This window comes from Tenrec ecaudatus, chromosome 9 (genome assembly GCF_050624435.1).
Source record: "Tenrec ecaudatus isolate mTenEca1 chromosome 9, mTenEca1.hap1, whole genome shotgun sequence".
Lineage (NCBI taxonomy): Eukaryota > Metazoa > Chordata > Mammalia > Afrosoricida > Tenrecidae > Tenrec > Tenrec ecaudatus.
This window is the reverse complement of record NC_134538.1, coordinates 117,624,782-117,641,512: the sequence shown is the minus strand read 5'-3', so window position 1 is coordinate 117,641,512 and position 16,731 is coordinate 117,624,782. Positions and strand designations below refer to the sequence as shown.

General features: G+C 38.3%; 1 protein-coding gene and 1 non-coding gene across 2 annotated transcripts in view; both read left to right on the top strand.

The window, feature by feature from the left end:
• The window catches only part of LOC142456093 (small ribosomal subunit protein uS5-like), a 31,237-nt gene extending 19,549 nt beyond the window's left edge, over positions 1-11,688 (top strand). The window contains exon 2 of the mRNA XM_075557358.1: positions 11,127-11,688. Within this exon, the coding sequence (XP_075413473.1) occupies positions 11,127-11,633 (507 nt within the window). The 3' untranslated portion in view covers positions 11,634-11,688. The remainder of the gene's footprint in view (positions 1-11,126) is intronic.
• Positions 10,929-11,060, top strand: LOC142457552 (small nucleolar RNA SNORA64/SNORA10 family). Its single transcript, XR_012786267.1, has one exon. It is a non-coding gene; the product is annotated as a small nucleolar RNA SNORA64/SNORA10 family (small nucleolar RNA).
• Positions 11,689-16,731: the final 5,043 nt, after the last annotated feature.

Below are 16,731 nucleotides of genomic sequence, written 5' to 3'. Positions count from 1 at the left end.
CTAGAGATAGATGTTGCCTTCCTTTTTATCCACGAAGTAAATCAGGTGTGGTATCTTAGGACCAGGTCACATTCATCCCCTCCCAATATGTCTTTTGTCATTTAGAATCTTATATTCTGGATCTCTTGTAAGAAAGACCCAACTCACTCACCAAACATTTTTAAAAGATTGGTTAATTTAATTGAAATGTAAAATGAAACCCAAACCAAAAAATAAAAAAACCTTTTGTGTGGAAAAAAACCCAATACTCTTAAATAAAACCAGAAGTCTGACAAGGGGCTTGAAACTTTGCTTTCAGTGCAGTCGACCTGGAGCTGCCTGGAAGCACTAACCCACGGGCTATTCCACAGGACAAGGTGAGTCCGTCAGACCCACAACAATGTCCATCCTGGATACACTGTGAGGCAGGTCTTCTCTGTCATGGGGGCTCTACCATCTGGACTCACCAGAGTGAATTCTCCAGTAGCATAAATAAGCAATGAAATAAATATGCACTTGATAGGAAAACAATTCCAGTTAGCAATACATACATTAAGATGATAAATTATGACAACTAGAATAAAATAGTTTTCTTCTATAAGAATTAGCAAGTCTGCTGAAAAATTTGCTAAAATATAAATAATCAAATTAGAAAATGGTCAGTTTCATGCTGTTGGTGAATGAGAATGTGAATCATGCTTCAGGACATGATGGTAATATACATCAAGTCGTATAAGGCACACTGACACAGCAGTACTGCAGTTAAGAATTAGTCCTTTGACTGTGTACTTAAAAGATAAGTGTTTGAGAATGATCTTTAACTGAATTAATGAATCACTCAGTCTTCATCATGGTTGTTCCATGGTCACTAGCGATTGCAATCAGTTTTCTTTGCTGATTTTCCTTTCCTGTCGACAAGTTTTTCCCATCAGATTTGGAGTGTCCTTTACTGTGGAAGTCCCAGCAAGTAAGTAAAGCAGATTCCTGGGAGTTCGCATTTATCACAACATATTATCAGTCTTGTGCAAAGAGTGTGTGGGTGTTTGTACAGGTTTCGCTGACTGATGTATGGGTATAGGATGAACACAATTGTATCACTGGTTCTTTAGGGAATGTCAGAAAAAATGTTTAAATAAACTTAAAATTTATATATACATATTGTAAACAGTCCTGGAAAGAGCGTTTTATATATATATAAATTTTAAGTTTATTAAAACATTTATATATATATATAATGCTCTTTCCAGGATTGTTTACAATAGCACAATACAGGAAAACTATCAAAGTATCCAACAATGGGAAATTTTCTATATAAAACATGCTGCTATCTAATTATTCTGCTATTGTTTAAGAGAAGGCAGAATACATAGACTGCTGAACAGGGAGTTTGTGAGGTATGCTTTTAACCTCAGTAAACACCGATAGTGTGGACAGTAATCTACCTACTGTGTACTTGTGGCTGCCCTTGCTTCTTTCTGAACACACAATAAGTTCCAAGGGCTCTGTCTACATCTTTCTCACAAGCAGTCACCTTCTGTCCCCTAACCCAATCTGTTCATCTTGGCTCTCAGCTGCCTTTTCTGAAATTTGTCATCATGGGTCTAGTTCAAAAAAAATTTTTTCTTCTTGATTACAGTACTGATTTTTACTCTCTCTTTTGTTCAAATCACAAATGTACAGTCTCATAAATATTTTTGCTTTAATCACCGAGTGAACAAAATATCACACAATTGCATACATAATTAACCCCCTTTTTATAGTAGCAGACAGTCTCACATTTAACTAGTGAGTTTAAACCACCTGCTTTGTGGTTAGACCTCCAATGCTTAGCCCACAACACCGCCAGGGCTTCTTATAAGCATGCTTCATTTAGGTGCACTCCGCTTTAGAATGCTTCTCAGATATAGCAGGTTTTAGCAATTGAAGGTATGTGGGAACCATGCATTGAGCAAGTCTATCGGTGGTATTTTTCCTTAGCATATGCTCGCTTTATTACATTTTGGTAATTCTCAGAATATTTTATATTCTTCCATAGTGCCATTGTATAGTTAATAGCCCAGAGCACAGAGTAGACATAACTTTCTGGGCACAACAAGTATTTGTGTGACTCACTTTGTTGCTACAGTCACATCATTTCCATTGTTTGGAACCAAATCCACAATATCTCTGAGGTTTTCCTCTATTTATCTAATTTTTATGCTTAGTGAGTACTTTGAGACACTGGATTAATCTTGGCTCTTGGCAACATGAAAAAGCATACAGTAGCAAATTTAGCAATCCATTAATCATGTGTGATATTAGATAAGGTGTCTTTGCTTGCTGAAAAAGAAGAGGCATTTATTCACTAAAGATCAAAACCTCCAGTCTCTAATATGATTTATACTTCAACATAAAGAACAGAAAAATCCTCATAACTAGAATGAGCACATAATGATGAATTGGGAACATATTGAGATTTTAAAATATTTAATTTTACTTGGATCCGCAATCAGTGCTCATGGAAGCAGCGGTTAAAAAGAAATCAAATGATGTATTTCATTGGGAAATCTAGTGCCAAAGATGGCTTAAAATATAAAGTGAAGAGGTGATTTGAGAACAGAGATGTGTCTGACCAAATCATTGTATTTCCCTCACCTTTTATTGAGCCAAAGATGCACAATGAATAGGAAAGTCTGAAGAATAATTTGTGTCCTTGAATTATGGCATTGATAAGGAATATTAAATGTAACATACCATAGGGTGGTAGAAAAACAAAATAGTGTCTTAGAAGAAAAATACTCATTCATAGCAAGGCTGGTGCAACTTTTTCTCTTATTCTTTAGATTATCAAGCGGCACCAGGCCCTAGAGAAGACATGCTTGCAAAAGTAGAAGGTCAGACAAAGTGAGAAAGAGCCTCAGTAAAATGAATTAACATGGTAACTGCCACAATGGACTCCCCCCTAGACGGGGCTGGCTGTGAACATGGCCCAGGACAATGCCACGTTTCATTCGTTTCACATGGAGTCATTGCCGTTTGAATACGATGCAATGGCACCAAACAAAAACTCTTCAATTAAGTAGCTCCCATATGTATCAGGAATCAGAGAGAGCTGTTACTCAACTAACATATTTATAACTGAGGAGATATAAAAATAATTTAGTCTATTATCCCTACACCTTTTCCTCCTTTATAGAATTTAGCTTGTTCTACAGGTAATTTAGGTTCACATTTTTACTGAACTCCATCTATCTCAACTGTTTCCAACTCAGTAAAATATGTCATAAATGCTGTTGGTATTTTAACTATAGACACCTGGATCATATTAGTCTTTAATAAATGTTTAACACAATGTCCAAAGAGAATATTCCAATCACCATAGGAAGGTTTTAGCATGGGTTATTCTGCATGAACCTTGATAAGAAAACTAGACAAGGAAATCTGAGCCTTATGATATCAGGAAAGTGAGTAAAAACAGGAATTGGAGATGCTTCATCAGGTCATGGGACTAAAATCTGACCTTGAGTCCAGGGCAGAAGAGTAGTCTTCATCTTGGCTAAAATAAAGGAAGCTAGTTTTCATAGTAGGTTACTTAAGGCTGGAAGTTGTTAGATTGGGGTATTAGGGGGAGGGGAGTCAGTCCAATTTACTGCATCTTAAGTAAAAAGTTTATTCAAAGCAACAGAATAGAAACACAATCACTTGCTTAAAATGGTGTGAAAGTAGGTAAATTAATTTGATGTAGTGTCAAATAAATACTGATCTAGGGATTATATATACTCTAAATATTTCTATTACACATATAAAATATGTTGTGATAAAGACAGGCTACATTTTAAGATTTGTTGTCAGTTTTATATGATGCAAAGTATCAAAGTAGTTATCATTTTGCAGCATCTGCAGATTTCCTATAAGATTTTCTGCCACACGTCTGAGGTTGTGATGGTTAGTTCTAGCGGCTACCCGAGCCCCAGAGCAGCTATGTGCCAATTTAGCAAGATGGAAGCCTGCAACTTCCCTACACATTCTCCTGCAATGCTAAAGGAATTATGGTCAGGACAGGGGAGGTTGGCTGGATACAATAATAGATACAAGAATAAAAAATGTTCTAACATTTATTTTGGTGATAAATGCACAATTCCTGGCAATATATTAAAACCACTGAATTGTATGTAAAATTATATGTCAATAAAACTGTTTTAAAACAATAAATGAGCAGAAATAATATTTACCCATCATACTTGCTCTCCAATAGGACTTCGAAGTGTCTTTTGTCTGCACAGCTGTGGCAGCCTCCTGCAGAGTCCTAAGCAGACAGGGAAGGAAGTGGTGCTTTCTGCCTGGTTACGACAGAATACAGAATTTTTTTTTACACATTTATATGTTGTGCTTTGTGTACAAAGACTCATATGGCTTACAGAACTGATAGCTACATTTTCTATAAATCCTACAAATGATCGGTAACTTGAGAACTGTCATAGGGTGATTTCTAGTTGTTGGTATGTGGTTGGGTACCATCCAGTCAGCTTCCAACCGTACCAACCCTATGCACAACAGAACAAAACACCGCGCTGCCTTGTGCCACCCTCATGTCTGTTCTGTGTCTCCGCCCTCTTCTCTGTTGTCCATCCCACAGGGAAAACGTCATATACAGATTCTTGTAATCACTTCCCCCTTTCCACCCCACATTCTCTCCACCCTCCAGGCATCACCACTCTCACCGCTGGTCCTGAGGGGTCATCTGTCCTGGATTCCCTGTGTTCCCAGTTGCAATCTGTAACAATGTACATCCTTTGGTTTAGCAGATTTGTAAGATAGAATTGGGATCATGAAAGTGGTGGGGAGGAAGCATTTAAGAATAGAGGAAGGTTATATGTTTATCGTTGCTACCCTGCACCCTGACTGGCTCATCTCCTCCCACAGCCCTTCAGTAAGGGGTGTCCAGTTGCTTACCGATGGGCTTTGAGTTTCCACTCTGCACTCACCCTCTTTTACAATGATATGACATTTTGTTCGTTGCTGCTTGATACCTGATCCTTTCAACAGTTTGTGGTCACACAGGCTGGTGTGCTTCTTCCATGTGGGCTTTGCTGCTTCTGAGCTAGATGGCTGCTTGTTTATCTTCAAGTCTTTAAGATCCCAGATGCTATATCTTTTGATAGCTGGGCACCATTAGCTTTCTTCACCATATTTGCTTGTGCACACGTTTGTCTTCAGTGATCATATTGAGAAGGTGGGTACCCAGTGATATGATTTTTTGTTCTTTGATATCTGATTACTGGTCCCTTATACACCTCGTGGTCAGACAGGCTGGTATGCTTCTTCTGTGTGGGCTTTGATGCTTCTCAGCTAGATGGCTGCTTGTTTATCTTCAAGCCTTTAAGATCCTAGATGCTATATCTTTTGACAGCCAGGCACCATCAACTTTATTCAACACATTTGCTTATGTACACATTTGTCTTCAGCGATCATTGTCAGGAAGGTGTGCATCCTGGTATGCCAATTTAATAGAACAACTTGTTCTTGCATTGAGGGAGTACTTGAGTGGAGGCCCAATGTCCATCTGCTGCCTTAATACTAAACCTATAAATATATGCATGTAGATCTATTTCTCCACCCTCCTATATAAATATATTTACATATGTACACGCCAGTATTTAGACCTCTATAAATACCCTTTGTCACCTGGTTCTTTGCCCTATTTCCTTGTACTTTCCTTTTGTCCCACTATCATGCTCAGCCTTCTTTTGGGTTTCAGTAATTCCTCTTGGTTACATTGCCCTTACTGAATTCCTACCAGGCCTCTCATACCCTCCTTGCCACTGATTTTTGGATCACTTGTTGCTCCCCTGTCCCTGGGTTGCTCAGCACCACCTTCTTACCCCTGCCCACCCCCCTCCCATGTCCCCCCGGAACCATTGGTCCCGTTGTTTTCTCCTCCAGACTATTCATCCAGCCTATCTTATCTAGATAGATCTGTAGAGATAATAATATGCACCAAAAATCAAGCCCTAGCAAGACAGGCAACGAATGAGAACACAGCGATGACAACAATAAAGAAAACCAATGACCCATAAAAGAATAATTGGCTTTGTTTTCTTGAGCTGCCTTTTGAAAATTTCTATTTAGCTCTTTGACTTCATACATTTTTTCCATTTGCTTTAGCTACTCTATAATTAACAGTCTCCTCTGACATCCACTTTGATTTTTCCTTTCTTTCCTGTCTTATTAATGACCTTTTCTTTCTCCATGAATGATGGATGTGGTGTCCTCCAGCAGCTCACCAGGTCTTCTGCCATTAGTGTTCAAAGCATCAATTCTGTTCTTGAAATTCAGATGGCATAGACTCAAGGTCATATTTGGGCTCTTGTGGACCTGCTTAATTGCTGTCAGCTGTATCCTGAACTTACGTATGATCAATTGATGATCTGATCCGTAGTTGGCCTCAGTTCTGGTTTTAGCTTCTGGGTTTGAGCTTCTCCATTGCATCTTCCCACAGATGAAGTCAATTTGATTTTTGTGTGTTCCCTCTGGGGAAGTCCATGTGCATAATCACCTTTTGTGTTTTGGAAAAATGATATTTGCTATCAACAAGTCATAGGTTTTTCAAAATCCATTCATGTGATCTCCAGCTTCATTTGTATCACCAAGTCCATATTTTCCAATAACTGTTTCTTCCTCTTTGTTTCTAACTTTTGCTTTCCAATCACCAATAACTATCAATGCATGTTTGATCAATTTCTGACTGAATTTGTTGATAGGGTTCTTCAATTTTTGCATCATTAGCGCTTGTTGGTGGTGAATACATTTGAATAATAGTTGTATTGATTGTATGTACTTGAAGGCAGATAGATGTAATCTAATCACAGCATTGAACTTCATAATAGATTTAGGAAGATCCTTTCTGACAATTAATACCATACCATCCCTTTCGATTGTGTTATTCCTGGCATAGCAAATCATGTGCTTTACAGTATCAGTCCAAAATCAGTCCACTTCGGCTCACTAATGGCTAGGTTATCTATTTCCACAAATTCTATTTTATTTTTTGACTACTTCAAATTTTTCTAAACTCACATTTCATGAATTCCAAGTTCCACTCATTAGAAGATTTTTTTTTGCCACTGTTTCTCTTTACCTTGAGTTGTACCCCATCAGCAAATGATGATCTCACGGTTCCTCTTGCACAGGCTTCACCGGATTCCGGCCACTATCCATGGACAGCAGCCTGCCAAGAAATCAGATCTCTTCAGTCCCCTGTCAAGGGACTCCGCGCCTGAGAAGCCCTTTCTCCTGCTTTATCGCTGACAAGATTTTGCTTCCTCTGTGTAGATTTTCAGTATTTGACAGCGCTTTGAGGGTATGCATAAGATTTCAGTGGCTTCTTCCCACAAAGTAGAGCACCTAGTTCTCCTTCATTGTCTTAGTCTGGAAGCTCGGCTGAAACCTGTTCACTGTGTGTGAGCCCGGTGTTATTTGAAATACAAGTGACTGCATTCAGCATTACAGAACACACAAGACACCACAGCAGACAAACTGTTACACAAGTGGTGGATTTCTACTTACTTACTTAGATTTATTTTTAGCCACTGACATTACCAAATGGGCCTTTGCTTCATTTCATGTGAGGTGACTGCCCCTCCAAAAGCCAATCAGAAATCTTTGCCTGTTTTCTACCAGGTATTTAGATTGGGAACCTGAAATATAGGCCAAATTTGCCCACTTTGTGCGAGAAAGGGTTTTTTGTTGCTCATTTGTTTTGCTTGAGATGATCATAACATCTGCTGAATTTTTACATTTCTTCCATTGTCTCTCTCACTTGCTAGTTCGTTTGTTACCCCAAATACTAAGCCAATGTTTCCTCCTACTGTTCTCTCTTTTATACATTCTATCCCTTTTTAACTCAGAGATTTAATTGTGACCAGACACTGGCTCCTCCTGATGGCAAATACTGATGGAAATTAAACATTTGGATTCGTAGCAATCTTATATAGGCTTTCCAAGACTGTAAATCTGGGAGGAGATAGTTGCATCTTTCTTCCATGAAGAACCTAGTGGGTTTGAATCACCAACCTTGTGGTTAGCAGCCCAGCTTCTGGCCCACATCACCAGCAGGACCCCTTTTAACATACAGTTATGTGTGAGGAAAGTTGACGCCTTTGATATTGTAACCACTGGATTATTATTTTTTCCTATCATGGATTTAGAAGGTTCATTTTTATAACCTGTGGAGACTGAGACAGCTGGACTCAATGTGCTTTCAGCCATGCAGCCTTACTGGATCGAAATCGTATGGATCATTAATTGGGAATGTAGAAAAAATGTTTCTTTGGCATTATAACAAAACCCTTATTTGAAAAGTCCTAGGCTGCCTGTGACTATGGCTACAAGATGTGGCAAAAGCAGACTAGACTTTATAAAATACCTGAATCAATCATTTGTTCTGGATTTAGAAAGATAGGGTGCTGATTGGTAGACAAAGTTTTAGCTGGAAATTTGGAGTTCTTAACATGTGTTTTCCTATAAAATATTTCCATAAGACAATGCTGTAAGTCATGAAAGCATATTTGTTTTTGTTTCTAATTAAGATTAGGTTAATATCAGGAATACTCTACTAACTTTCAAATATTATAAAATTAGTCAAACAGCATAGATATATAGAAGTATTTGAGTAGTAAATAAATAGGCATGTTAATAAATAAACACTAAGATGTTAAATAAACATAGAGGTATATTAACTACCAAAATCGAATTTCTCTTTTCTTGACCACATCTCACTCTCTTCACCAAAGATAATTATTGTAAAAACCTTAAGATATATTCTATTACTTACATAAATTTTTGGTATTTAAACTCAAAAACTATTCTTAAACCTTGCTACCAGATAGAGTACAATGGAAAGTGGGTTAATATAGATGAAAGATAAATGGAGTTAGTTAAAACCTAGCATCTTTCATATGCTCCCCCCTTTGACCCACTTTTAATTTGTTTCAGTTTTTATTATTTTCTGCTTTCTTGTCAGTTGAGGTTTTTCTCAATTTTATTTTGTTATGGCAGTTGGGTTTTGTGTGTGTTTGCAATTTTTTATATGAAATCCAACACAGGTAAATTTATGGACACAATAATTGGATTAGTAGTTTCTTAGGATTATGACAGGAGAGGATGGAGGGAAATGGAGGTGCTAATAAAAATTAGTATTAGAAATAAGAAAATATGCTATTGTGGTGATGATTGTGCAACTATTTTTAATAGGCATAAACCATTGAATTGTATCATTGTATGAATTGTATGTTAATAAAACTGCTAAAATGTTTAAAGTATTCTTAATGAATAGAATTTATTATGGATTTTCATAACTTTTTCCTTTTCAATATATATTTTTATGATCTTTCATGTCATGTCTTTGCTTATGATTCTTTCTGCTTTATTAGACTCGTAGACTATTTATTTTAAAATTTGGATGTGCTATAATTTATTTAATCACTTTTTAATGGACATTATGTCATTTTTATTCTTCAGCATTTTAGCACAGTTGAATCCCTGTGTATGACATTTCTAACCATAGTACTTATAACTCCCAACAATTTAGTGGTTGGCAACATGCAATAGGGTGAATGAAACTAATAAGTTTTTCCATTTTGTTAGGTATAAAAAGAGCTATCTCAGAAACAGGAAGAGAGACTCACTATCAACAAGAAAAGCCAAGCGAGCATTGTGTCTGAGATGCCTGCAGGAGGTAGAAGGTGGGCATCCCAGCCCACAGAAGGAGGAAGCTGAGTGCCTTCAGGCAGAAGGCTGATTGGTTGCAGAGAGCCAGCCTAGGGCATTTGTCACTACCAAAGGAACTTTAGCACAGCTGCCAGGAAAGTGCAGAAGTCAAGAGGCCCTGTGGCGGCGGGCAGGGAACATACAGTGATTTTCCAGAAAGCTTAGCTGTGAAGAGGCACTGTGGACAAAAGAACTGTGTCTCTTATACACATAACTGACCTGTCGACTTGTCTAGTAAACTTCTAATCATGGATACAATCAGTGCATTCTCTGTGGACACTGCAGCAGATGATCAACCCCAGTAGAGAAGGGTGTGTGTAAGACAGTTGTTATCAGAATAGGGTGAACCATATTGGAAGGGAGAGGAGTCTGACCTCTCTGCCTTAGAGAAATCCACCTTGGGAAGATGGAGAGTCAATTCAGACTTGGCATACACATAATTTCCTCAAACATTAAAATACTAAGTGGAAATTAAAACCCTTGACACAGCTACTTATGTGTAAATTTCAGTAAAATAAATTACTTCAAAGGGGATCAACAGCATATGCATGCTAATTTTAAGAGAAAAGTCAAAATGGTCACTAAAATGAATACACAGATTTATCTTTATGTGAAGAGTGTGTAAAGATAACTATACTGTACCACTTGAAATTTTTTTCAAGCTTATTTTCTAAAAATATTTATTTATGCATGCTCATTTCCTGGGGAGGAGTGATATTGTGGTCTTAAATTAGTCACTTCTTAGTCTTCTCTATGTTTTAGCAGAAAAAACACATTATTCGATAGCCTGGGTCACCCACACAAAAAATGGAGAAGTCAGGAATTTTGTAGCCATTGAGATCATAAGAAAGAACCTAAATAATCCGCAAGGCTAATGATTAGTAAAAAGTGATGGCTGTCCGAATAAGTACTGTTTGTAATAGACACAGCAGTAAAGATGATTGGCAAGCATTTAACAAGGGACATAACCTATGGATTTTCAGAGGAGTGGCATGGACATATTAATAAAATTTCAATGAAACAGGGAGAGTCAGATAAAGATAGCATAAACTTTTAAAGAAATCTATTTTAAAACACTGAGGAATCGGGAAACCTGGACTAAAATCATCAGCTAGGAAAAGAATAATATAAACCTGGCAAGTCATCAAAAGATATAGCATCTGGGGTCTGAAAGGCTTGAAGGTTAACAAGTGGCCATCTAGACTCTCCCTGCTCTGCATGGTTACACCTGCCACAACATGTGTGACTTTCGTAAAGAGGAGAGAGAGAAAGGATGCCCGCAGGACCTCGGGCAGGCCTCCTGTGGCCTGTCCCTTCCGGGGGGCACGACAGGCCCTGGGAACTGCTAGTGCAGAGCAGCTCAGAGATCCGAAGATACTCACTCCTTGTCTCTACTGCAGGCCTTCGTTGCCATCGGGGATTACAACGGGCACGTTGGCCTGGGTGTCAAGTGCTCCAAGGAAGTCGCCACCGCCATCCGAGGGGCCATCATCCTGGCCAAGCTGTCCATTGTCCCGGTGCGGCGAGGCTACTGGGGCAACAAGATTGGCAAGCCCCACACGGTCCCTTGCAAGGTGACCGGCCGCTGTGGGTCTGTGCTGGTGCGACTCATCCCTGCCCCTAGGGGCACTGGCATCGTCTCAGCCCCTGTGCCCAAGAAACTGCTGATGATGGCAGGGATTGATGACTGCTACACGTCGGCTAGGGGCTGCACAGCCACCCTGGGCAACTTTGCCAAAGCCACCTTTGATGCCATCTCCAAGACGTACAGCTATCTGACCCCTGACCTCTGGAAAGAGACCGTGTTCACCAAGTCTCCCTACCAGGAATTCACTGACCATCTTGTGAAGACCCACACCAGAGTCTCCATGCAGAGGACCCAGGCTCCAGCTGTGGCTACCACATAGTCAATTTTATACAAAATGTAATAAAGTGAATTGAGCCTGCCTGCAAAAAAAAAACAACAAACAAGTGGCCATCTAGCTGAGAAGCAACAAAGCCCACATGGAAGAAGCACACTAGCCTGTGAGATCACAAAGTGTTAAAGGGATGAGGTATCAGGCATCAAAGAACAAAAAATATTATCATTGTGAATGAGGGGGAGTGCAGAGTGGGGACCCAAAGCCCATCTCTAGGCAACTAGACATCCCTTTACAGAAGGGTCGTAGGGAGGAGACAAGCCAGTCAGTGTGCAGTGTAGCAACGATGAAACATACAACTTTCCTCTAGTTCTTACATGCTTCCTCTCCGTCCCCCACTTCCTACCCCCATACTATCAAGATCCCAATTCTATCTTACCATTCTGGCTAGACCAGAGGATGTACACTGGTATGGAAAGGAACTGGAAACACAGGGAATCCAGGACTGATGATCCCATCAGGACCAGTGGTGAGAGTGGTGATACCAGGAGGGTGGACAGAAGGTGGGTAGAAAGGGGGAACCAATTACAAAGATCTACATATAACCTCCTCCCTAAGGGGTGGACAACAGAAAAGTGGGTAAAGTGAGACCTCAGACAGTCTAAGACATGACAAAATAATAATAATTTTTAAATTGTAAAAGGTTCATGAAGGAGGTGGTAGTGGGGAGGGAGGGGAAAAATGAGGAGCTGATACCAAGGGCTCAAGTAGAAACCAGATTTTTGAGAATAATGAGGGTAACAAATATACAAATGTGCTCGACACAATGGATGGATGTATGGATTGTGATAAGAGTTGTACGAACCCCCCCAAAAATGATTTAAAATATATATAAACCTAGCAAGTAACAATTTGTTAAATACTTAAGCATGAGGAAACATGCCACAGTATGTGGACAAATTCTTATAATTCAGTCATGATGAATTTTGAAAAATTTCTGTGTTCCATACATATGTTTTAAAATACATATAATTAAAGAAGCAACCAAAATGAATTCATGTATTTTATGAAGGCATGAAAATGGACAAGCAGAAAAACGAATGCTCTGGAGAAGCACATAATAATTGCCTTCCTAAGAGTAAAACTACTATAGTCACAAACTTGGTGCTATAGTTTAATATATGACATTAAGTTCTCACTGATGCTTTCTCTAAGAATAACTGTAAATTTCAGTTGTGTATTATCTTGATCAACTTGATTTTTGTGAATGGCTAATTATGAAATGATTAAGCTGGTAGCTATTAAAATTTTGCAGGAGTCATATCACACTCAACAATGTTAATGACCATCCTTGTTCATTGCTCCTTCTGGATCTAGCTAAATATTTAGCTTACCTATGTCTCAGTTCAATATTGAATATACCCTGGACTTTTAGGGAAACAAACAGACCTGTCTTGAAATAGGTTCAGTTGAATGTGCCTTGGAGATAATAATGGTAAGACTGTGTCTCATAAGTTTCGGAAATATCATTAGCATGGTCCACTCAGGGGAAAGGCATCACGCTCAGTAAAATAGGTCAGTCAGCAAGACAAAGGCCCTCAAAGACAAAGGTAGATTGACAGAGAGGATTTGACAATGGACCAAGCCCAGCAATTGTTTAAGGATGACATAAGACTGTCTTCATTCTGTTGTACCATGTGATGCTTGGCTGGAATCCCCTTGATAGAACTTGGAACAATAGTTCAACAATCATCTCTCCTAGGATGTCTTCTCTGGACTCAAGACTCAAGAACCTATTTCAAAATTAGGTTGCCCTGGAATTTCTGATTCTTGAAAATGAAAGAGCAAGATTAACTTGTGCATAATTTAATCAAAGAAATAATAACTGTAATCCTTAAACATAACATTTTATGAAAATTCTCACAAGAGTTTGAAGAGAATACTCACATGTCAAAAACTGAATCTAGAAACTGCCAGCATGCTAATGGGACTATAATTATTGGGGAAGAAACTCAGGAGGTCTACATAGAAAGTCTACAAATACCTCATAATGAAATGTGTTTATTGTCTAACTGTCTTGTTACCTGTAAAATTAATACTTAGATTATACGGTTTACTTATATTTCTTACCAGAAACAGGAAGAATTTTAATATCGCTGTGATAGATAGGTTTATTGTGCCAACCTGGACAACAAACACATGGGGGATTAATACAGTTGCAGTTTAATTGAAGGGAAAAGAGATAAATGGCTCAGTGAGCCTCTCCTTTGTTGTCTCTTACTCTGATGATCGGACCAGTGTGTGGCTACCTTAGCTAATTCTCTGCCTCAACTTGCAAGCCCCACTGCCTGTGGGACACCTAACCCATGGACTGTGTTGCTACAGTTGAGGTTCCTTCAAGACCTGTTTTGCCACACTACTGGTGTGTACATCACTTGAGCTGGGGACTCTCGGACTCTGTCATCTGGCTAGTGGTGACCTGCCCTGCTGTTTGCTGTTTGTGGCCAGACGGCCTGTATTGCTCTACAGAGGACTCAGCAGTCTGTTTCCTCGGTTTGCACTCAACAGTCCTCATGAGTTGAAGAACTCCCAATGTATTAACTGTCTCACTGAGCCATTTGTACTGTTCTGTGGATTAATTAGCTGCTTATTTCTTATGCTGTATCTATCTATCTATCTATCTATCTATCTATCTATCTATCTATCTATCTATCTATCTATCTATCTATCTATGTATCTATCTATAATCATAAGTGTCCTGGTTTTGTTTCTCTAGAGAAACCTGTCTAACATAGTCACCAAGGTCTTTTAGAATTTACATTTCCAATTAATAGCTTATAACATTATTTAGGACATTTAGTTTTATGCCAACCTCCTTTGTCTTTAAGGTAGTAATAAAGGTAGTTCATCAAATTTTGCTAAATATTTAATGGGTTTGTGAGTGTCAACATCACTAATTCATTATCTGATATGAGTCAATAAAGGTTTTATCACTTCTATTTTTTAATTGAGAGGAATTTCTACAGCACTGTTGATTTGTTCATTCTGGATTGCCCAACTTATATTAATAAGATTCTTTAGAATATATAATTAACAATATTTGGTAATTTTTCTTTAACAATTTTTACCGTGAATGATGAAGTAAATGTGAAATCCATGAATATTGTAGAAAGAGAGAAAAAAAGTGTTTACCACAGGAAAGATAAAAATATTAGTTAAATAGTCAAATGCTAGGATGATTAGCCTTTAGTCACCATTAAAATCATTTTAATAACTATAGTTGGAACGATTAAAATCTTTGGAATAAAATTGCATTTTATGTTTAATTTCTGGTTAGAGTCTTCTAAGAAAATTTTTTTAAATATGTAAACAAAAATAAGTAACCATGTAATTAAAATAGCACCCATAGTGGTGGGTGAAGTCTTTTTTTGATTGTAGAGCTTATAAACTTTGGTGGAAAACTCTTCTGGACTAATCTCAGTTATATATTTATTATCTGTTGTTTGGAAATTTCTAGTTTCCTATCAACACAGAACTGCACGTTCCAAATTAAAAGCATACAATCATCATTCTATCATTACAACATAAATCGAGGAAGATTTTTAAAATTGTTTTTCACTCTGAAAACATTTTCTTGTTATCATTACTGATCAATCTTGCAGTTTGCTGTGCTTGACAATTTAAATTAGAGAAATGAAAACCCCAGCCCCCAGTTCTGTCCTAGAATTTATGATCTAAGGAATTGAAAATATGCACCAAAAGTATATCACTAATCACTTTGGAATCTGGTATATATCAGACTTACACTTACTGGCATTATTCTGCAACCTACGCCCACCATTATTAATAACTCAGTAAGAGACATATTTCTATGTTGTTTTTAGATTGGCCCAATGTGCCTCACACTTGGAAATCAAGCAATTTTTGTGCTGTTTTTTATTCCAGAACAACCTCTTTTTCTACTGTTTTTCATTTAGGAGACTTGTGTGTGACAATAAGAGCGTTTTCAGATTAAGGAATTTAAGGGTCACATGTGCCCAAATAAAGGAGCAGCATTCCATGTTGTGTGTACTTGACTCGACAGCAAAGGCTTGTTCAGAACCTTGATTAACCATTTAGACAATGCTTTCCCTGGGAGACCCATCTTTTATTTTATTTTGTGTTTCTTGGAATTCTTCCTACACCGAGGCAGATGTCCTTCTTGTATTCCAACTTTGCTGCTACGTAATCCCTGACAAAGCTTTAAACTTGAATTGAACAGGTAACTCATAGTAAATTAGATGATGGAGAAAAGTGAATTAATAACATCCATAATTTTTACTTATGAAATTTGAGACAATCTCTCAAAAAAATTGTGAAAAGCAAAACTGCATTTATGGTTGTTGAAAAAAATCAATAAATCTCAGATGAAGGCTGTAGTAGACCCAAACCAGACAAAATTAATATTCCAGATTCTTTAATATTTATCTGGATATGACATCTCCACTCTCTTATCCAAATAGAGGGATCTGGTATGACATTTACATGTGATCTTTAATTAGCTACCTATCGTTGCTCTAGTGTGCTGTTCATTCCACTCCAGCCCACTGCTACCCTGTCTGACAGTAAAATAGCCCAATAGCCTCTCCAGGGTTTACAGTAGCAGATCCCCCAGCTCTTATTCCTTAGAGCTGCAGTTAAGCTCGAACCATCAACCTTTCAGTTAGCTGCCAATAATTGAATCATTGAGCTACCACGGGAAATATACCAGCGAGTTCTTTAATTCACCACAGTTTGCTTCAAACTTATTCATACCAAAATGTTCGACCAACAAGCGTTATTCGTTTTTATCATCACTGTGAAATAGGACATCTACGACTTCATTAGGGAATTGACTAAAGGGCCTCCAAAATGAGCTCACCTCGAGATGGGAGGAGAGGAGCTGGGTTTTAGAAGGCAGATGACCGGGGTTTGGTTGGACAGTCTGCTGAAAATACAATAATCTTAGATGGGTTACCATATATAAGTCAAAGCCTGTATAATATAAATCAAGGAATCTATGACTATAAATGCAGGTGGCTGTGCTTGGCAGGTCTGCCGCTGGGCCAGAGGAGAGCTGCAGCCGCAGTCAGAACAGGAGTTGATTCACATCTGAGTGCAGGCAGGA